General features: G+C 41.6%; 1 protein-coding gene across 1 annotated transcript in view; it reads right to left on the bottom strand.

Annotated features, from left to right (window-relative positions):
• Positions 1–4,030: 4,030 nt before the first annotated feature.
• Positions 4,031–23,744, bottom strand: part of ptgis (prostaglandin I2 (prostacyclin) synthase) — an 88,567-nt gene continuing 68,853 nt past the window's right edge. Inside the window, exons 7-10 of the mRNA XM_078555236.1 lie at positions 23,050–23,203; positions 19,463–19,644; positions 15,884–16,035; positions 4,031–12,905 (exon numbers count right to left, since the gene is read on the bottom strand). Of these exons, the coding sequence (XP_078411362.1) occupies positions 12,758–12,905; positions 15,884–16,035; positions 19,463–19,644; positions 23,050–23,203 (636 nt within the window). The 3' untranslated portion in view covers positions 4,031–12,757. The remainder of the gene's footprint in view (positions 12,906–15,883; positions 16,036–19,462; positions 19,645–23,049; positions 23,204–23,744) is intronic.

Genomic DNA, 23,744 nt, shown 5'->3' with positions numbered 1-23,744 from the left:
CCAGGATGCCCCCTTAATTGATATGAAGATAGGTTCCCTGACCAATTAAAGGCTGGGGCTGGGCTCTCAAAGCTGAAGGGCCAATAGGAGGCCTTCCAGCTTGACAGGAGCAGCAGACTGCATAGAGGGTGAGTAATTGAGAGGGTGCTTCAAGATGAAGGCACTGTCTCACCAACTTTTAAAAAATACTTTCAATAAATAACAGATTCAACAGCCAGGCTACCACAATGTGAAGGGACAGGGAGATTGCAGGGGAGCAATCTTTGGCAGGGAGGGCGTTTAGGCCTCTTGTCTCGCTGGCACTCTCCAACATGTCACTGGTGCATGCCTCCAGGCAGTTAAACTGCCCCCGTTACATCGGAAACTGAGGGAAATTTCCTGTGAGCCTCTTTTAGCTGCTCTTAACAAGGCTCTAAATGAGCCTAATAGGCTGCCTGCCTCACAGGAACCTGCATTGGAAAAATATCTGTCGCCGGGGATGGTATCAGGAGATTGGCATGCCACCGATGCCAGTATTTTTGAGCCTTGTTAACCTTTGTTCCTGAGCTCAGCCAGGCCCAAGAATTCAACACAAAGAGTAGCCAAATGGGGAGATACCAGAAAGCTGTCAGATTCCATGAGGGTAGGCCTTAGCTTTGTGCAATTCTGTAAAATGTGATAGCAAGTCAGCAGCCCATTTGATATCTCTCTAGATTTTTATAAAGTTAATAGAAATAAAAATCAGTAGTTTGGTGTCGTCTTCTGCTGTATGGCTGACAAGGAAGCACCCCTGCTCTTACCACCTACCATCAGGCCTATTGGAAGGATTTACAGGCTGATAATCACATTATGAAGACACCTTCCATGGCCACCAGGTCCTGATGTGGGACTTGAACAAGGGGTCCTGGCCCAGAGGTAGGGAGCTGACCACTGTACCACAGGACCTCTCCCAAATTAAAGACACAGTTCCAAAAAATAACAATCTATAAACCTTATAATTGTAACAATTTATAAAATATCCATCTTACAGCAAAAATCACTGAAATGCAAATCACAAAAATGAAAGCTTACAACTCATATTAAGGTGACCACTTTTAACCAAGTTTTTCTTTTTTACACATAGCTTTAAACTTCGTTATATATTTCATTCATAGTTGGTAGTACAAATTGCAATGGGATCCAACTTTAACTTTACTCTTCTGGTGGAAAGTAGGCATGTGGGCATTTAAAAACAAGCGGCTTGCTTACTCACTTGGGACTCAATCCTTTCTCAGTATCTTCAGTATTAACCTGCATGGTAAGTGTCCATTGCAGTGGGCTTCAGATCTTCAGCCAGAACCTGGGGAGAGGCGAAGACTTCAGAGGAACTGATGAGCAGAGGAACCTAATTAAGACTTTCTGTGTCTCAAATGCTGTTGAGTGACTATTGGTGCACTGGGAAACTGTTTAATAGTCAAGTTTAAGAGACTGAGTGGGTGAGGATGTGCCTCCCTTCCCAATGGAGACTCTGGGGAAAACTGACCCTGGCTTAAGAATTGTAGAGCCCAGAGCTCATGGGTAGTCAACAAAAATGTAGGATACTCAAGGAACATTGTACTTGGTACAGGATCTGCGTCAATTCTTTGATGATGCGTGGCAATAAACAGCAGTGATTATGCAATCCAGAGCCCTCATTTGTGGCAAAACTTCAGAGAAGCTTACAGATCTCAAAGTATCGAATGACATTTCACTGGAAAGCAGCAGACATTTTCCTAAGAAATGATCAGAAACCAGTGTCTACAGGTTCATGAATGGCAGATCATTGGCAGTTAGGCCCAGTGAACAAACACAATACAATCTGTGTCTTGCTCATCATATTTCCCTTTCGTTGGCTGCCTGTGCATGTTCTTCAACTGGAAACCTAAATGTTTGTCTGCAGAAGGTCTTATGAATGTAACTATCAGTGTCTAGAAATTTTTTTTGCACAATTACCCTGATTTTGGACATAATTTAAACTGAGATCAAAGCAATTGATAACATATAAATGATAGAAAAGCTATTTACTGTGGGCTGAATTTTAACTTAAATGGCAGATTTAGGTCAGGTGGGAGGGTTAAAACACTAGGAATCTGTTTCCTGAATCAAACCCACCACCAACCTGCCCATTTCCAGCTTTAACTGAAATCAGGAAGTGGGTAGGCAGCTAATCCCCTCCAAGGAAGTGAATGCAAGGAGCCTCATTTTCGTGCAGGTTTTGAACTTTAACTGCTGTCAGCGGGGTTTCCACAGGGTTGGGAAGCCTGGCAGCTTCCTCAAGGTGAGGACTCGAGAGATTCAAGAGGTAAGTGCCTTCATATTATTGCCTGGATCCAGGTGCCTGACTGAGGAGCCTTCGCGATCAGACACTAATTACTCCCTCCCCCACACCTCCCCACTAGGCCGTGATCCTACCACGAGGCCTCACCCTATCTCACTCCTCCACAACCACCACCTCTAACGCCTTTCCAATTTTCCAGCTGAGTTATCACCTACACCCCCCATTCGCACAGGCCCAGGCTCCTGAAACATCCCCCAGGATCGGCAGACTCCTTATTGTTACCACATCCCAGCCCCACCTCTGATCGTTCCCCTGGTTGTCCCTACCCCTTGCCAATAGATGCACCCCCTACCCCACCTCCTCCTCCGCCCTCCCCGCCCACCCACCCCACCGTTTCAGCTATCCACTCCCACCATCCCACCCCAAATTGACCCTTAGTCTGTCCTCAGTGTGGACTTAACTGCTGCTGCGGCCTTCAGTGACCGACTCCCCTCTGCTATCCCACACTGCTCACCCAATGGAAGCCCAGCTGCTAGTCAGGCTGGACCTCCAGGTGTGGTGGAAAAACTGATCTGTGACATCAGAGACACACTGAGGAGTTAAAGCTCCACAAGGTGTGGAGGAAATCTTGAATTGTGGCCCCCCCCCCCCCCAACAACTAACTAACCCCACTAACCCATTCCCTGTAGGTCTATCCGTAAGTGTGTTATGAAGCAGCTTGTTTCCTGACTGAGTTACTGACAGCAGGAATGATGAACACAGCACATTACATCGTGAACCTGTTTCTGCATGCTCAATAACAACTTGAAGAGAGTAAGAGAGTGATGATAAATATTCCAGCAAATAAGTGGTGAAAGAGTACATCACAAAATTGATGTGGTGTTCAAGCATTTGACAGGAAGGTCCTGCACTTTTCTAGGTTAGGATATTATTATGCAGCAAATTGCTTTCACTTCTTGCGCGGTACTCTGAAACACTAACAACCTATTCACATCTAAAAATTGTGGAACTCTTGGGCATGTCCTTGTTCCACCATCAACAGTTATTATCAATGGCAAGACCTTTATTACACAGCAGTACTAATTAGGCTGATCAGAGTTACGCTGACTGAGTGGTAGCCAAAGGACATGAAGTCAGCAGTGGGTTGCCCTCCTGCTGTGATAAGTAACCATAATTGCCTTTGGAACATTGCAGCAACTGGTGCAGTTAAGCAATCTGTGCAGTGGAACCACATTGAAAAACATTGCTGTTGCTGTATGGTTTATGGATTAATGTCAGAATGCAAATACATGAGGAGGGCATGTCTCAGTTTTGTCAGACTATGTACAGCAGGGTATTCTATCTGTATTGTTGACCTGGTAATCTTTAAAACAGTCTTTAGTGGCATTTCCAATACTAATTTGTGCTATGTGATGTCATACAAAGGTTTAATCGCATCTATCATTATCAGCTACTAGCAATTTTATAAAAAATGTCTCTGATAGAAATTTGATTTATTTTTTAGAGCAGTGAAATCTGTGAGATTTACCTCTGTTGTATCAGCTATTTAAAGTGTAACTTACAGTTTCTACTGAATACAATTTGCCTGTTATTCATGTTTAATCTATGTTGATTTTAGTTTGACGGTTACAGTAAAAGTTTTAAAAAGTGAAATGTGTTCATCGTTCTTTTTTCTCTTTGGGCTCATTTGGGAAGTTTGATTCTTTCACGATCTCCACTTGGATCGGAACAATAGAGAAAATGTTTAAATCAATATTTGCACTGAGAAATAATATTTACTTAAGTTCAAATATTATAACATGATTGTTCAAAAGATTTTTTTTAAATCCCAAATCATACACAATTCATTATACAAATATCAGAAAGTCTATATTCTGTTATAATTTTCTGACACATAAACAAAGGCTAAGTTTTCTAATTCAAAAACATATATTAATAATTTTAATTAAAAAACAGAAACCACTATCATAAAGATAATAAAAATTGATTTTATTATGGAAACAAATAATTTCGACAATCTGAAGGTTTTTAAAACTCAAATTTGGTATCTTACTATGGCCTCTCGATTCAACTTAGCTTCACTTCTGGTCTTTTGCACCTTGGGGGAGTTCCACAAAGTGGACTTTTCTCTTCATCAATATTTGTTTTATATGGCAATGTATGTTAATCATAGGACCTCTTGAAAGTGTAAAATTGTACATTAACTGTAGTGCCAAAAACTTTCACCTTTCACAAACATTGTGCCCTACAACAGTAACCTTTTTCTGACACAATAATGCTGACAGCACTAACTGTGTCACCTCACTGAATAGTAATTCTAGTATCTTCATAGAAGCAGATGTTTTCCACCACATGACATGACAAACTCAGTCTTTGGAAGCACTGCCCTTCTGAGAGGCCAAGGAAGCTGAGCCTGCTTGTAAACTCAATTACACAGATAATATCTCCTACATCCTCAAACTCTCTGATGTTTCCTCCCTCTGCTCATCACCCGCAGGCTTCTCCACATCAGGCTGTTACTGCCATTGATGGTCATCATTCTGCTTGTCCGAGTTCTAATCTGAACAAGCTGTGACACCACCATCCTGATCCTGAGTCTCAATACCTCAAAAGTGTGCAAGTTAGTCTCTCAGTAGAAGTAATGTCAACAAACCCTTTCCCAGTGGGAAATAAGAAAGCAGCTGTGAGCACTGAGCATTTGTTGATGTCCAGATGCTTGACTTTTAATGACTTCCGTGGATTGAAAATCTTGTCTTCGTTTCAATGACGAGTTTCAGCAAGCCTGAGAAACTCGTGTCTGTCCGCAAGCATTACCCAGACCTCCCTGTCGCTTGCCATTTCAACACTCCACCCTGCTCTCATGCCCACACATCCATCCTTGGCCTGCTGTAATGTTCCAGTGAGGCTCAATGCAAACTGGAGGAACAGCACCTCATCTTCCGACTAGGCACTTTACAGCCTTCCGGACTGAATATTGAGTTCAACAATTTTAGATCATGAACTCTCTCCTCCATCCCCACCCCCTTTCCAATCCCCCCTTTTTTCCAATAATTTATATAGATTTTTCTTTTCCCACCTATTTCCATTATTTTTAAATGTATTTCCATCCATTGTTTTATCTCTACCTTTCAGCCTATTTCAATCCCTTCCCCCCACCCCACCCCACCCCCACTAGGGCTATCTGTACCTTGCTCGTCCTGCTTTCTACCCTTAATGTCACCTATTAGCACATTCCTTAGATAATATCACCACCTTCATCACCTCTTTGTCCTTTTGTCTATGACATCTTTCGGCAATCTCCACCTATCACTGGCCCTCTATCCAGCTCTACTTGTCCCACCCCCCCACCCCCCCTTAAACCAGCTTATATTTCACCTCTCTTCTATTTTTCCTCAGTTCTGTTGAAGAGTCATACGGACTCGAAACTTTAACTGTGTTCCTCTCCGCAGATGCTGTCAGACCTGCTGAATTTTTCCAGGTATTTTTATTTTTGTTTTTATATTTAACTTAAATCCCATTTCAAAATCTTGGGCAAAGCCCTTATTTAAATATTATAAGCAGTAATCTGCTTCTCTGGAGGAAATTACACATGCCCATTAAGACATACTTGAGTTAAACCCAGAAGTCAGCAAGTTGGAGCCAGCTTCCAGATACATGGATATTTCCACTGACTTTAACCACCCTCCTGAGCCCAACCCATGCACTTTTTACTGTTAAAATTCTCTCCTTATCTCTATAGATTATCTCAAAAGTATAAATAAAATTACATACATAAAGTCAATATTTAAATAGTTTGAATAAAGTATTAACAAATACATGTTACAAATATGTGCCTTGTGTAAATGCATAAATTTCATTGCTGTACTAAATGAGAATATGATTGTATCAGTTAAATAAAAGGCTTGAATTTATAAAGCACTTTTCACAACCTCAGGATATCACAATGTCAACTAAGTATTTCAGAAGATTAATGATTTTTGTAATGTAAGAAACATGGCAGCCAATTTGCACACAAGATCACGGAGGGAGTAATAATTATGGTCACATGAAATACCCTTATATTCCATCCAGCTCATTGATGTGTACATGTCAACTCTCACAAGCTTATTATGAGAGATGTGATTTCTGAGCATCACTCAAGATCTTGCACTGGGACTTTCAAACTCATGACTCTTTTTGCCTAATGCACACGTGTCTGCAAAAGTCCCCAAGGCTTTTCCCTAAATGTACCAGGTCAGTGGACAGTTAGCGCTGAGTTGTGGCTGACAGTGATCTGAAGGTAATTTCTACATCAGGACGAAGAATAAGCCTAACTTCAAACCAATTTTCAAGTGGGATTGGCGGCCTGCCCAGTCTCAGTTAAGGCACGAGGACACTACGCCATCTTTCAGTGTACAACATGGACGATTCATAGAAAGTGATTAAACCTATCTAAAGTTTTGCATTTTTAAAACCTGTGCAGATCTGATCACTAGCAGACTGGTCACTTACAGAAGATGATTAAAAGCGGTAAAACTGGTTTTAAATGTTGCAAAGTTTGAAACACATTTCATTCAATTTCTCTGAAATTGTTTATTTTTTACCTTTTCAGATTATTTAGTAAGGGGTAAACACTAAATATTTTATTGGGCTGAAAATCATGCAGCCCTCACAGGAGAAGCTAATATATAGCAAATAAGTGCATTTTTAATTCAGGAGGCTTACAAGCTTCATTGCCTTTTGTTTTTCCAGTTCAGTGTTTAACTAACTTGCTTGAGTCATTTGATGAGGTAACAGACAAGGTTGATGAGGTTAATGCTGTTGATGTGGTAAAAGGTGTTTGATAAAGTACCACACAACAAACCAGTGAGCAAAGTTAGAGCACATGGAATAAAAGGGACAGTAGCAAGATGGATACAAAATTGACTAGGTGACAGGAAACAGAGAGTAATGGTTAATGGTTGTTTTTTTGGACTGAAGGAAGGTTTATAGTGGAGTTCCCAGGGATCGGTGTTAGGATCCCTTCTCTTCCTGATATATTAATGACCTAGACTTTGGTGTACAGGGCAGAATCAAAATTTGCAGGTGATGCAAAACTTGGAAGTATTGAGAACTGTGAGGAGGATAGTGTAGAAGTTCAAAAGAACATAGACAGTTTGGTGGAATAGGCAGACAAGTAGCAGGTGAAATTTAATGCAGAGAAGTGCAAAGTAATTCATTTTGGTAGAAAGAACATGAAGAGACAATATAAAATAAAGGGTAGAATTCTAAAGGAGCAGAGGGACGTGGGTATATATGTGCATTGAACGTGGCAGGACAAGTTAAGAGAGTGGTTAATAAAACATATGGCATCCTAGGCTTTATCAATAGGAGTACAGAGTAGAGGGGAGGCAGTGGTGTAGTGGAATTGTCACTGGACTAGTACTTCAGAGCCCTAGTGTAATTCCCTGGGGGTCCAGGTTCAAATCCCACCATGGCAGGTGATGAATTTGAATTCAGTAAAATATCTGGAATGAAAAGTCTAATGATGACCATGAAATCGTTGTTGATTGTCATAAAAACCCATTGGGTTCACTAAAGCCCTTTAGGGAAAGAAATCTGCTGGCCTACATGTGACTTCAGACCCACAGCAATATGGTTACCTCTGAAATGTCCTAGCAAGCCACTCAGTTCTCAAGGAATGGGCAATAAATGCTGGCCCAGCCAACAATGTGCACATCTTATGAATGAATAAAAAAAACAGAGCAGCTATGTTAAATCTGTGTAAAACACTGGGTTTGGTCTCAAGTGGAGTATTGCATCCACACTTTAGGAAGGAAGTGAAGGCCCATTTGGAGGGTGCAGAAAAAATTCATGAGAATAGTTCCAGGGATGAGGAATTTCAGTTACATAGATAGATTGCAGAAATTATGACTGTTTTCTTTGGAGAAGAGAAGGTTGTGAGGAAATTTAATAGAGTTACTCAAAATCATGAGAGGTCTGGACTGAGTATAGAGAGAAACTGTCCCCATTAGTGCAAGGATTGAAAACCAGAGGGCACAGAATTATGGTAATTGGCAAAAGAAGCAATGATGACATGAAGAAAAACTTTTTCACACAAGTGGCAAGGATCTGGAATTGCACTGCCTGTGAGTGTGGTAGAGGCAGGTTCAATTGAGGCTTTCAAAAGGCAATTGGATTATTATCTGAAAAGGAAGAATGTTCAGGGCTACAGGGAGAAGGCAGGAGAGTGGCACTAAGTGAATTGCTCTTTCAGAGAGCCAGCATAGGCACAATGGGCTGAATGGCCTTCTTCTATGCTGTAACCATTCTACGATGCTATGATTGTGTAATATGCACTGGTTCACTGAATCCACAGATTTATTAATATTACCTTGTAGAACTTTTAATTTGTTAAGTATTGCTTAGGTGTACATATTACCATGGCATTTTTCCTAGAGGGCAGTCTTCAGTTCCAACGCTGTTAATATTTGACAGGTGCTTACATGGAGATATATTTTCCTTTCTGACAATTTTTTATCTGTCTTTTCAGGGGTTTTTTTGACTGGCATGAGTTGTGTAAAATTTCTATTGGTCATGTCGGAAAAGATAAATTAAAGTAAGTGGCGCTACTACAGGTGCAAATATAATGCAGACCAGAGGAGTTCCCTACCCAGTAAATAAAAGCAGACTTTCAGGTGAACGCTCATTTTGCCTTGTTTGTTCTAAGGACATCAGCATTGGAAATTTGGGAATAAACAACCTCAAAAAGTACCTGTGGCAGTATCTTTAGGTTGGCGAGTGGAGGGCGGGGCCCACTCGCCGACACGTAAAATGACGCGGGATGACGTCGGGCGGAACTTCCGACGTTACCCCATGTCCATTTTCAGGTTGGCGGGGGTGCAGCTGAATCAGCTGTGTGCCCACCGACCTGTCAACAGCCTATTGAGGCCATTTAAAAAGTCATTAACCTAATTAATGGACCTGCCCATCCAACCTTAGGGTTGGCGGGTAGGCTGGGAGCCCTGGTGGGCTTTAGAAAAAGCATGAAACCTCATCCACGGGTGGGATGAAGTTTCTTGAGGGTTTTTAAAAATGTAATAAATGTTTGAGTTAAAGTGATGGACATGTCCCAACTCATGTGACAGTGTCACATGAGAGGACATGTCAGGGAAATTTTTTCAACATTTAACTTCAAAGTTTTAATTCTGAGCCGATCTCCCTGAGGCTGCACTTAGCCTCAGGGAGATTGGTGCGCTCTTTTATGCGCATGTGTGAAAGAACGCACTCCCAGCTGAGGGAATCCCCCTTACCCGCACAGGGTGCTTCCTGGGGGACGTCACACTGGGCAGGCCTTAACTGGGCCGCCCAGTTAAAATGGTGGCATGCCCCCAATTGGGGGCTCCGATCGGAGGTGCGCCTGCCCGCGCCCGCTCCTGCACTTCCCCTGGAAACTTATAAACATGTAAGTTGAGCTGTGGCCTGGAAAATGCAACAGTAGTTAACAGGCTTTTTTAGTCTAATACAGCAGACTTTTAAGTCAGAGAATTGCAAATACTCATTACTTTTTGTCAAGTCATTGCAAAACATGGATTATGCTGATTGTGTTTGCAGATCATTTCACAAAACTCGTAAAGCTGACGTTTCCTGATTCAAACATTGCAGAAACATTTTCCTGAGGGAAAACAAAAAAACACTGCAATAACAAAAGCTCTTGCCAATCTCTATTCTGAATCAGTTGTAACTCATACCAAAACAGGCCCTATTGCTTTAATGGTGGGTGAGAGTAATGATGTTTGCAGTGAACAAGGAGGTTTGCATAATTATTAGGTACTCTCATCAGACTTTTAAAACTGTAAAAAGCGACCTCTTGGCCATGGAAGTACATAACATGACAAATGCAGAAAACTTGTTTAGTGTTATGAATTCCATTTTTGTTAGCCACCACTTTTCATGAGAGAATGTTGTTGGTTCCTCTCCTTACTGCCTTTTTAATTTTGTAAAGCATTTTCAAATATATTAATAGAATTGTTGTAAAAAGCTCTGACCACTATTGAGGTTTATAAATCAGGTGTCATTCTATATTGATTTATGTTTGAAAAAATAGCAACTTATGATTTATAAACCAAATCTCTTGACTTTTAACAGTTTGCCTCTTGACTTCTGAGACAATAGGATAGGCGTTACTGAACCTATATTCCAGATTGATTTCTTTGTTTGATCCTACTTATCTTTCCAATCATTATCTGGTCATTATATCATTGCTGTTTGTGGGAGCTTGCTATGTGCAAATTGGCTGCTGCATTTCCTATATTACATTAGCGCCTACAAACATTCCTCTATTCTGTATGCATGCACGACACACAGCAACCTGAAAGGTAGCCCTTTTAATGTACTGCATCTGCACAGCCAAGCAAAATATTTAAAGGTTCCACACATTCAAATGAACAGGCTTAGCACAATGAGGGAAATTCAGAGGGGACATTAGCAATACACTTCAAAAGCACTTCATTCACTGGGAAGTGCTCTGGAGTGTCCTGAGGTTGTGAAAGGTGCTTTATAAATGCATATTTTTAAAATTTTAATCTCTCACGAGTTTTGTCAGTTCCTTCTGATTGTGTTCAGTGGCAATATATTGAATAAATTTACAAGCCAAAGCAAGTAAAATCTGAAGTTTGAACAAGGGCCTGAATTTCATGCTACCCCCCAGTGGGTTTTTAGACGGGTGGGAGACGTAAAATTGAAAGAACTGGATTCCCTCTGGGTTCCTGCGTGCCCCGACGCTGCAGCAATTTTATGCTGGGGCAGGCAAGGCTTTGGACAGGATGCCTGCCCTTGCCCAAATTGAGGCTGTTAAGTGGCCAATTACTGGCCACTTAAGGGCCGTTTCCCACCCAACCTCAATTTTTAGGCTGGCAGGAGGACTTACATGGCATGTGGGAAGCCTGAAAAAGAATGGGCTTAGATCTGCGGCTGGAAGGGGGGTTGGGCGGGGGACACCACCATCAGAAGTCCCCTTCTAACTGCGGGTGCCCTCTCCTTAAGGCCCAGAGGTTGCTGGACCTCCCTGTCCTCTGCCCCAGCCTTTCCTCTGATACCCCAATGGCACCCTTTGCACCCCACCCTCCCCCAAGGCCTTCCCTACCCTCCTCGCCCTGGGACCCCTTAAATTTACCTTGTCCTTTGGTCTCGGGGCTTAGGCTCAGGCATCTTCCTGAAGTTCCTCTTTAGTTCACTGCAGCTCTTGTCACTGCAGGGACTGGAGAGCTGCTGGACAATCAGATTGGCTGGTATGTCCCAAAGACGGGACTTCCTCCCGAGTGAGGGGTGGAAACCCGCTTGCAGCCAATTGATGCTCATTCGAGTGTGAAGTGGCTGCAGGGCACTCTTAGTTGGCGGAGATGTGTTCCCTGCTGACTGTTCGGGTGGCAGAAAGGGAATGTCCACCATCTGAAAAATTCAGGCCAAGAAGGTAGTTCTGAGAGTACATTGAACAGTGAGAACTTGCTCCTTCGACATACCCTGAAAAATTGTAGTGTTTGAATAAAAAAAAGTAGATGCACTTCTCTGATGGCATTAAACATGCTTACTTTTTGGTGAAGTCTGACTGTTCACCTTATTTTCTGACTGATGATAAGTCATCATTAATTCTTTTTATTCCCTCTTGACTGAGAGAGTGCCTTTGCAAAGCCAGTAAAATGCAGTTGAGACTGAACAATAAAACAGAAGACAGCTCACTATTGATCTAGAAATATCAAAACCACCCAGGCAGATGCACTCTAGGCAGTCTCCTTAGCTAACATCACTGGAACTTGTCAGCTTTTCCAATTAAAAGCAGCATGTTGGTGATACTTTGTCTATTTTCATGCAAAAATGGCACATTAGTGAACTGACATTGCAGAGTTCTAACTGGCTAATACCTCTTCAATTGGCATAGTAAAATATGAGATTAATTCTATAGTTATTTCATGAGTTATCTCATTTATACTATGATGCCAAACTCTGAAATGGTCAGTTAACTAATGTGTGTCATTGGTACATAACAATAGATGGGGGTTGGATTAAACCTGTTATTTGAGATTCTGTCATTCTTTTCACAGCAAAAAATGATCATTATTGTCATAAAAGGCTTTGCAGTTTTTCAATTTTTTAAATATTAAAGAAAACAGGGACAATAAAAAGGCTCAAAAGTGTTTTGGCTAAAACTATTTTCAAGCCCTTCACTTCATTCATTTATCCTAACAGAGGTTAGCTTACTTGAAAGAAAAACTCTCATTATTTCTTGCTATGTAATTCTCACAGAGATTCTGTTCCGAACTATAATAACACTTTTCCAAAAATGTCGCTTGTTAACTCCGCTCTCCATCAACTGGTCTTTGTAAAAGGAGAACAATTGCTGAACGCAACAGGAAAAGATGAATTTTCATCAAGTGAATAAGGATGTTTGAGTTGCAAAAACAAGCGTGATAAAAATCCCTGGCACACTGGAGGATTCCGATGTCTGTTGCTTTGTTGTCCTTTGGGCTATTCAACCTTGAGTTTATACTGAAACATGATATCATTTTCTGGCTGCATCAGTCCAAATCCGTATCTGCTTGTGTTAAAGGCTGGGATGTCTGTCTTTGGATTAGTAAGCTGAAAATCGAAACAGCTTAACATGATAAAAACAAACCTGTAAAACAAAACGTACAATTAATTTCAGTTAAATTCAATGAAGGTTGTTAGATAAGTGATGCAGCTGAATGTTTACAGTTAAAGATATTTCTCTAATACAGGAGGCCAAATTTTCATGAAGGAGACGGGAAGCAGGAGTCAGGTGAGTTCCCGACTTCACAAACCTGACTTCGTTAAGGAGGCTCAGCCTCCTATATTTTCATTCTGGGGAGGCAGGGGACAGATGGAGTCAGGATCGCTGCCTCCTGAAGCAGGCCCGAGGTGGCAACGGAGGCGGTGCATGGCAAAGCACATCTCCACTTGCTATCTTTTTATCCCTTCATGGGATGTGGGCTTTGCTGGCTAGGCCATGATTTGTTGCTCATCCCTAATTGCACTTGAGAGGGTGGTGGTGCTCTGTCTTCTTAAACCGCTACAGGTCATGTAGTGCAGACACACCCACAGTGCTGTTAGGAAGGGAATTCCAGGATTTTGACCCAGCGACAGTGAAGGAACAGTGATATATTTCCAAGTCAGGATGGTGAGTGGCTTGGAGGGGAACTTCCAGGTTGTGGTGTTCCCATGTGTTTGCTGCTTTTGTCCATCTAGGTGGAAGAGGTCATGGTTTGGAAGGTGCTCTTGAAGAAGCCTTAGTGAGTTGCTGCAATGTATCTTGCATATAGCGCACACTGCTGCAACTGTGTGTTGGTAGTGGAGAGAGCAAATATTTAAGTTGGTGCATGGTATGCCAATCAAACAAATTGCTTTGTCCTGGCTGGTGTTGAGCTTGAGTGTTGTTGAAGTTGCACTCATCGAGGTAAATGGAGAGTATTCCATCACACTCCTGGCACGTGCCTTGTAGATGGTGGACAGACTTTGGGGAGTCAGGAGGTGAGTTACTTGCAACAGAATTCCAAGCCTCTGACCTGCTCTTGTAGCCACAGTATTTATATAGCTGGTCCAGTTTAGTTTCTGGTCAGTTCTAGCCCCCAGGATGTTGATGGTGGGGGATTCAACAATGATAATGTCATTGAATGTCAATGGGGGATGGTCAGATTTTCTCTTGCTAGAGATGGTCATTGCCTGGCACTTGTATAGTGCAAATGTTACTTGTCACTAATCAACCTAAGCCTGAATATTGTCCAGGTCTTGCTGCATATGAACACGGACTGCTTCAATATCTGAGGAGTTGCGAATGGTACTGAACATTCTGCAATCATCAGTGAACATCCCTACTTCTGACCTACGATGGAGAGAAGGTCATTGATGAAGCAGCTGAAGATGGTTGAGCCTAGGACACGGCTTTGAGGAACTCCTGCAATGCTGTCCTGGGACTGAGACAAGTGCCTCCACAACCACAGGGGAGTGACAGCTTTGTTTGATTGACATCTTTATTACCTTGTAAAAACATTATCTTTCTTTGAAGAGTTTTTTCAATGCCCATGTGTTTATTTACACAAGGTTAAGAGGTGTGAAGTGTATAAATGCATTTTTGTCATTGATACTATGAATGGCTGTGATTGATTGACAGCTTTATGAGAAGGTCAGGGGCAATGTATTTCAAAAGGAATGTTGAATGGATTTTTTTTTTGGTTCCCAACTCGGAACTTGGTTTCTCCATGGATCATAACTCCTCTGAGGCACCGTGTTTCATATTTACTAACAGAACAAGCCCAACTCCATCAAAATTTCATGGGGTGGAGAGGTTGAAATGCCCTGCAATAGTGTTGGCAAGGGTGGAAATGCTACATGCAGGCTGGCTGTTCTCACCCTTATCCTGCACCAGAAAAAGTTGCTGGAAACGTGAACTGGGGTGGGAACCCCGGAATCAGGTCCTGCCCCCCATTTTTAAAATCCTCCCAATTCAGCCCATCTCCATGAAAATCTGGACCAGAGTCACTGGTGTTCTTGGTTTGCCTGATCTGTAGACTGACATTTTCCTTTCTGTTTTCACCTTCTCCGTGAACTGGGTGGATAGAATAGCCTTGATACGAAATAAACAAATGGAGGTGACCACTTCAAACTGAGCAGGAAGAGTGGCATAAGTTTTTACTATCACAGGAAAGAAAACTTTGGGCAGAGATTTCTCAGAATTTTCCCAATTTCCTGTCACAAATTCAGAAGTCCTGGAAAAACAGTGCGAGCATCCATTTTTAGCTACTTGTGCTGTTCCTCCAGGAGTTCCATTGAAACTCCCATGGAAATTCCTAGCACTTGTTTGCACCATATAGCACTCCAGTCCAAAACAGACAAACCTCTCTTAGCTGAGATAGGCAGCAATACAATTCAAACTGGCTTTCAACCATAGTCATCTGCCTGCTCTTGTTGGTGCTATGAAGGTGATGAAACTTATGTGACACTGAGCCATTTCAGGCAGCTAGGGGATTTACCAGGAGGTCTTGTGGCACAGATGGTCTTATCCCTGTCTCTGAGGCAGAAGCTCTGGGTTCAAGTCCCACTCCGGGACCTGTTGGCCAAGGAAGGTGTGTTTATAATGCAGCCAAACAGTTTTGAGTATCAACCTACAAATCCTTCCAACACATGCCACAGGCAGTAAGAGTAGGAGTGATTCCTGGTCAGCCATGTGATGGTAAGAAAGTTGGAGCCTCTATCATCACTATCCATAGCTCCAGCCTATAGCATGTAGGTAAAAGTGCATGTTGCCACAGCAACTCTCCCTCCCTGAGTGAACTGTAACATACCACCACCACATGGGGATCTCTGCAATATAGCCATGTATTTGTCAGGTGACATATGGATTTTTCAGCAGAGTTCTGGGGAATTCATCAAGTTTTGCATTACAACAAGACAGCAACAGGTTATGACATTTCAGTTTTTTGGCGTTGCTGGCTTTCCTGTCACTTAAGATACATTAGTTGCTTTGTGAGCTTGTTACAGTTGAACCTGGTAATTTCTCAAGGCGAGTTATACAGAAATATTTGCACTTTATAGGCAAATGACAAATGAGATTTTTCTGTGAATCTATATGACACTTACACTTTTAGGCTAGTAATTGCAAAGGATTGTCCAACACAAACATTGGTTCCTGCACCCCAAGGCATGTTGTAGTACTTCAGCTGTTTTCCACCCTTGAAGAAATCTGTTTTCTTTGTTCCATTTTGGTTCAAAAACCGGTCATACTTAAATTTCTGTAAGTTCAATAAGAAAATGTCATAGCTAAAGTCATATGTCTTGCACAAAAACAAAAATACCTGGAAAAACTCAGCAGGTCTGGCAGCATCTGTGGAGAGGAGCACAGTTAACGTTTCAAGTCCGAATGACCCTTCAACAGAACTAAATAAAAATAGAAGAGAGGTGAAATCATTATTTCTACTTTTACTTAGTTCTGTTGAAGGGTCATTCGGACTCGAAACGTTAACTGTGTTCCTCTCCGCAGATGCTGCCAGACCTGCTGAGTTTTTCCAGGTATTTTTGTTTTTGTTTTGGATTTCCAGCACCCGCAGTTTTTTGCTTTTATCATATATCTTGGAGTTTAGTGACGCAGTAGCAAAATAGTTCACAAGAAAGGAAGGCATGGAATAGAGAGCAAGCTGCTGAGAAGGATTGAAAATTGGCAATGCCACAGAGAGCTCAGTTCTATGGCAAAGGATGCCCTAGATATCAGTACTGGGAACATTGCCATTGACAGTATATATGATTTATATAGAACTAGGCATAAAAACAAAGCTATCCAATTTTGTAGATGACAACAAATTGGGGTGAGGTGGTTCTAAAGAATAGGTAAGAGGTGCCAAAGCACAAAGTGATCTAGATAGATAGTGCTAGATCTTTGAAAAGTAGGCTAATGTGTGGAAAATGGCATTTAATGTAAAAAAATTGCAAGCCAATGAGAACTGAAGATATGTCAACAGTGCTGTGGCAATGTTAATAACCAAGACTAGAACAGTGCAGAATTCAAAAGTGGACCACAGATCTCTGTAACTTTCTATTACAGGTAGTTATTGGGCAGAAATTTCTCCCCGTCGGGGGGTGTTGTGCGGGGGCAGGCACGGACCTGATCGAGGCCACACCACTATTTTACGTGGGCGGGCCAATTAAGTGCTGTGCGCTCCCTGTGTGGACGGGGGTGGGGGGGGTGCGATTCCCTGAGTCGGGGCCTGCGCTCTTTTGCGAATGTGTTTCACCACATTTCTACTTGTCTTTAGTTCTGAAGAAGAGTCATACGGACTCGAAACATTAACTCTGTCTTTCTCTCCACAGATGCTGTCAGACCTGCTAAGATTTTCCAGCAATTTTTGTTTTTGTGTAAGAGGCAAAGGAGGTCAACTGTGTTAATAAGGAGGGAATTGAATGGATATTTAATAAGTGAAGTGATTGAAAGTCAAGAGGGGTGGCATAGTAGATGCTATCTTCTGGACCCTAGGGTCTGCCTGATGCAGTGTAATGATTGTGTCCAGGTCTGTAACTTCCTGTTTCTATGTAGTGATGATCACAGAAATGTGATTTCTACCATTTTTGGTGTCCCTTATGGTCAATGATCTCAGCTAGAGTTTAATCTTAACTGTTCTCTTCAAGACTTACTGTGGCAGAGTCAATAATGGCTTGTATTTTCATGGCCTTCAACAAGGTTGTTGTTAAAATGGCTTCAAATTTCATTTGGTCTTATAGTCAAAGTCGTCTTGTTTTCAGTTAAAGCCACATAACAATTTAATGCTGTCATTCCAATGCCCCTGTTCGATTACAATTCTGTTACTGCTGTTTGACTGGCAATTATTGACACCAACAATAATGAATTATTAATGTTGAGGCATCAGTTAAATTTCTAACCCTAGCCACCACAGTGAAATGCTTTGGCATTGATCAATAAAAAAATAATTGGTTTCATTTGCTGTATAGTTAAGTCACAATATTCGCTCACTTGGCTCCAGCCATGCCTTTTATATATCCAAAAAGTAAGCAATTATGAGAAAAGCTTTGAAGCAATGTTGTTCTTCCCTGAGGGGTAGGACATCCATTTCAGTCAGCATTGACTGATACAGAGCAGTATTTGTGCCAGTCAGGAGACTGCCCTCCTAGCTGAAGGAGACTCCCAGATGAAGTCATCAGTAAATATACCAGAAATAACAGTGCTAATTACAGCACCATGAGTGATATCAGTGAGAATATAATGTTGTCCTTGTAAAGTCTGTATTTGGTTTGCTTTCAGCTGGTATTCTTGTAAAAGAAAATAAGGACATATAATGATCTACAGGATGCAGAATTTGCTTTGGCAGCCCTGCTCTGCAACCTTTATCACCGAGAAGGACAAGAGCAGCAATGTGGTTGGAACCATTGTCCCTAAGTCACGACTTAAACATATAACGTGGCTTCTTCATTGTTGCTGAGTCAATATTCAGGAATTTCTCATCTGCCACCATATTGAATGCACCAAAATGATTGCAGCAGTTCAAGGAGAAAGCTCATCACCCCCTTCTCACAGAAACTATGGATGAGAAATAAAGATAGTATTGCCAGCATTTCACAATCCTGAGAACAAAATTTTAGTAATGTCTTTTAACAGCCAGTATTCTCCTCTGTCATACTACCTGACATCAGAGCACTGCCCCTAAGGAAGGTAATTCTAGCCAGGGAGATTTTAACCCTACCCTTCTAGTGGAAACAGAGCGGGTAAACAGTTAAAATGCTCAGGAAGTGACTTACCTGCCACTTCCCCCTGACAATCCTGATTTTAACCTGCTCCTTTGAGCAGATATCAAAGGCATCCATCTAAATTCAGTAAGGTCCTTCCTTCACTAAAATGCAAATGACTTCATCAGGTCCTGACTGCAATTTTAACTAAGGCCTGTGCAACAAAACTGCTGCATCTTCTCTGTTAGCCTGAAGCAGGTCAGGCATGTGAAGAGGTGCTGTGAGGTAGGTTTTTACTTTCACTTGTGTGGCAGAAGGGTACTCTGCCAGACTTCACAAGGAATATTTTGGTCTCCCCTACCTCAGACCCATACCTGCACTCTAACACTCCACCCCACCACCACCCTCATCCCCACCACCGGCCCCCAGCTTCCCTCCCACGAGACCACTACAGAATCTTCTTCCCAGAATTATCTGTGTGCCTGTGTGTAACAATGCGACTTCCAATATCCTGAAGGCCAGCAACATGGTAATGAAGTCTGGTATGATTGATGCATCCTCACGCTGCCACCATTTGGGTCAAACTAACTGATCCATGTGGTTTCCCACCAGAAGCTAAAACTGATCCAAACAACTTGTCCACAGGACACCACCTTCCACAATGCAACATCTCTTTAGTACTGAATTGAACTTCCGCCTAGATTTGGAAGTCAAGTCCTGGACCAGTGGGACTTCTGTCTCAGCAGCAAGAGTATGAGCAATTGAACCAAATTGATAGCTTGAACTTTGCTTTAGTTACAGTAAGTTTTTAAAACATCATTCAATTATGTTTGGTAATGATTTTGAACTACGGTCTTTGTCAGCTGGTAAAGGACAATACTGTTGAATTGATACCATTTTAGTAATATATTTATACCATGTAGATTTTCACAAGTGAATGGTTTCTCAGCCATTTATGAAATGCACCATTAGATGAATCTAACTTACCTCAGGTTCTTCATAGATATCTGGGTCCATCTGGGGACTTAAATAAGGAAACAGGCAGAGTCTGTCTCCCATGCGGAGGTGATATGTTCTGCCATCTGCAAGCTGCAGTATCATGTCCTGTAGAACTTCTCTGGTAATAAATGGCGCTGCTGTCAGCCGCAGAGTCTCATTTAAAACACTATCTGTTAACAAAAAGGAAGGGCCTTCACTGCATTTTCTGAAATTAAAGTGAATTAATCCACCTAGTTTGCCCACACTGTTCTGTTGAATTTTCCAGTGAAAAATAATAGGGATACTGATAACACACAAGGAATCCATTTTATTATCATTTTTACACTATCATGAACTTAGCACTGTTTGCTCTGAAATTACACTGAAGGATAGATTTGCTGGTTGCAAAATCTCATCCCCAAATAAGCAAAATGTATTCTAATGCAGATTCTGAAGCCACCAGGAGAGATCACTATCTCCTTTAAGCCATTGCAAGCTCTTAGAATAGAATGGTTACAGCACAGCAGGAGGACAATTGGCTTATTGAGTCCATGTCGGCTCTCTGCAAGAATAACTCACTTAGTCCCAATCCTCCGCCCTTTCCCAGGAGACCTTCAAGTTTAGTCCCTTCAGGATTCTTAGCCCATGGAGCATAAGTCCCAGGAGTGCAGGAACAGGTGAGTTTTTGGGGTTTCTGGGCGGGGATGGTAAGGAAGGCCTGGGGGTGGATGGTGGAGGATTGGGCTGTCGAGGGAGAGGCCAGGGTGGGGAGGGAGGTCCAGTGGCCACCAGACTTTAAGTGGGGGGGTGTTTGGCTGAAGGTAGAAGGGGGCTTCTGATGTAGGTGCCTCTCCCTTCCTGCCTGAGGCCCAAACCTGATCATTTTCGGGTTTCCCCCATACCCAGGAAATCCTCCCGCCAGCCTAAAAATTGAGGCTGGATGGGAAATGGCCCTTAAATGGTCAATAATTAACAGTTAAGGGGCTCAATTGGGGCAAAGGTGGGCCTCGCCTGCTCCGAGACCTTGCCCGCCTCAGCGTAAAATTGCTGAGAGGTTGGGGCAGGCGGGAACCCAGCAGGATGCCCATTCGTGCTATTTCACGCTCCCCCCGACCTAAAAACCCACCTGCGGCAGGGCATGAAATTCAGGCCTAAGTCATTAATATATATCAAGGAAAGCAGTGTTCTCAGTAATAATCCCTGGGGCACCTCACTTCCTACAATCCAAAAAAACACCAATGTTCACCAATACTCCATTTCCTGTCTCTCAGCCAATTTTGTATTCATGCTGCTTCTGTCCCTTTTATTCCATGGGCTGCAACTTTCCTGACAAGCCTATAATGTAGCACTTTACCAAATGCCTTTTGGAAGTTCAGATACATCATATCTACTGCATTACCTTCATCAACCCTCTCTTCAGCACAATTTTCCTTTAACAATTTGATGCTGGTTTCCCTTAATTATCCAAGTGACCCATTAATTTTGTCCTGGATTATTGTTTCTAAGAGCTTTCCCAGCACTGAGATTAAACTGACCGGCCTGTAGTTGTTTGGTTTATCCTTACATCCTTTTTTGAACAAGTGCATAGCATTTGCAATTCTCCAGTCTCCTAGCACAACCCATACATCTAAGGAAGATTATGACTACCACCTCCACAATTTCTACCCTTACTTCCCTCAGCATCTTCAGATGGTTCTGGTGACGTATCAACTTTAAGTACGGCCAGTCTTTCTTCTAATTCTTTGTCAACTCTTAGCCCATCCAGTATCTCAATCACCCCATCTTTCACTATGATTTTGGCACCATCTTTTTCCTTGGTAAGGACAGTTGCCAAGTACTCATTTAATATCTCAGTCATGAGTGCTGCCTCCATGCTTGATGTGCTTTTTGGTCCCTAACTGGCCTACCCCTCTTCTTGCTACCTTTTTACTATTTTTATATGCCTATAAAAGACTTTGGATTCCCTTTCATGATGGCTGTCAGTCTTTTCTCATACTATTTCTTTCCTGCCCTTTTTCCCTTTTTCACTTACCTTCTGAACTTTCTAAACCTTGCCCTTCCACATTGTGATAATTAGGTTGACTCCATATGAAACTAGCTAGTGACTGCTTAAACTCCTTTCATGTAAACATAAGATAAATAAGAAATAGCAGCAGGAGTAGAACACATGGCCCTTTGAATTTGCTCCACCACTCATTGCCATTATGGCCGATCTTCTGCCTCATCTCCACTTTCCTGCCCACTCCCCATATCTGCTTGATTCTCTGAGAGATCAAAGATCTATTTATCTCAGCCGTGAATATATTCAATGGTGGATCATCCCCTCTGGGGCAGAGAATTCCAAAGATTCATAAACCCCTGTGTATTGAGATTTCTTCTAATTTCAGTTCTAAATTATTGACCCCTTCTCTTGAAAACCATGTCCCCCATCTTAGATTCCCAGCTAGGGAAACAACCTCTCAGTTTCTACCCTGTCAAGCTCTTTCAGAATCTTGTCTAATTCAATGAGATCACTTCTCATTCTTTTGAATTCCAGAGAGTACAGGCCTAATTTGCTCAACCTCTCATCATAGACCAACCTTCTCATCCCAGGGGCCAAACTAGTGAACCTTCACTGTACCGCCTCCAATGCAAGTTTACCCTTCCGTAGATATGGAGATCAAAACGCCACACAGTACTCCAGTTGTGGTCTCGCCAAAGCCCTATACAATTGAGTAAGACGTCTTTAATCTTGCCTTCCAATCCCTTTGCAATAAAGGCCATGCATGCCATTTGCCTTCCTAATTGCTCACTGTATTTGCATGCTAACTTTATGTTCTTTGTACAAACATACCCAAATCTCTCTGAACATCAACATTTAAAAAGTTCATGCCTTTTTGAAAAAAATCTGCTTTTCTCTTCTTACTACCAAAGTGAACAACCTCATTTCTCATGTTATACTTCATCTGCCACCTTGTTGCCCACTCACTTGATCTGTATATGTAGGACTCTTTCACCTAATACAAAGAGAATAATTTCATCCGGCATTCTTGACTAGCTTTGAAACCAAGTGCTACAGACAAAGGACTATGTATGAACTTATTCCCTGGTCCCAATAAAGTTCAACTGTGTTTAATTTAGATGAGAAGTTCACATGATCAAATATTAATTACAAGTTGACCAGACACTATCTATACAATAGTCATTTTTACATTAGTCTTAGCATGACATTTGTACCAATGCTTCCCAATGTGTGGGTCTCATGCACCCAACAGTAACACAAAAATAAACTTGCCAGATCCACAACATTGCATATGCATGAAAATAGACCCCAAAAAGGAAACATGAAAATGTCAGTGCACTTAATCTTCAAATTTAGTTACTATTAGAAAAAAAATCACACCAGAAAATAAAACTACAACAGAACTGTAAATCCACAAATTCCAAACCATAAATTAAAGATATTCCTATGAAAATTGAAGTAGGGTTGGATCCATGGCCTACATTTGGCTAGGAGCTACTCACACTATTTTACAAAAACTATTATGATAATTGGTTATTAACTTTTGGTAATTATGAAATGAATAAAGCAACATTTTAAGTAAAGAAAATGGTACCGAAAATTGGAGTATTGTCAAGAACATCCTGGCTAATAGTGGACATTGCATGGTTAAAGCCAATTTTCTTGATTTCTTCCTGGACTGCAGACATTGTTTCTGGATGTTTCAGCAGGAATAATAGGAGCCAAAATGCTGCAGGCCCAACATTACCCTAAAAAAAAATCAAAAATTTATGTTGTTACATCTTTTGACAGGAAAGTTTTTATTTATTGAGCTTTTCAGTACATGTGCCAATGTGAAGTGCCAATGGCCATAAATAGACATGTAGGACACAGTTTGGAGAAATCTTTGTTGACAGACCCTCTGGAAAACTGTCAGAGATTCAAGACAGAAAATGATTGAGCTTCTATACATTCTCTGACTAAGAAACCTTCACAGTATCTAATGAACTGCACAGTTGCCTTTTCTATATCAATTTTAATATGGTATACGTGTTTTTTTAAAGTAGGGAATGAAACAGCCTTTCATAATAAAAGAGCCAAATTTATTTTTCTTTGCAATGTATCAAGTCCGTATTTTTTATACTTGTGTTTCTCAGTGTCAGTTTGTAACTCCCAGTACTGTTAACACATATAATTTCTGATGAGAGTGCCAATCTTCCATTAGCCCTGGCAACTTCACTTATTTTTGTATCTTCTGATTCTGCCACTGAGTTTCTGATTTAGAATGTTAGGTTTCTTGGTTTCACTACT

This window comes from Cetorhinus maximus, chromosome 13, assembly GCF_964194155.1.
Source record: "Cetorhinus maximus chromosome 13, sCetMax3.hap1.1, whole genome shotgun sequence".
In the NCBI taxonomy this organism is placed as follows: Eukaryota; Metazoa; Chordata; class Chondrichthyes; order Lamniformes; family Cetorhinidae; genus Cetorhinus; species Cetorhinus maximus.
Note: the sequence above shows the minus strand (reverse complement) of the source record. Positions and strands in the feature narration are given on the sequence as shown.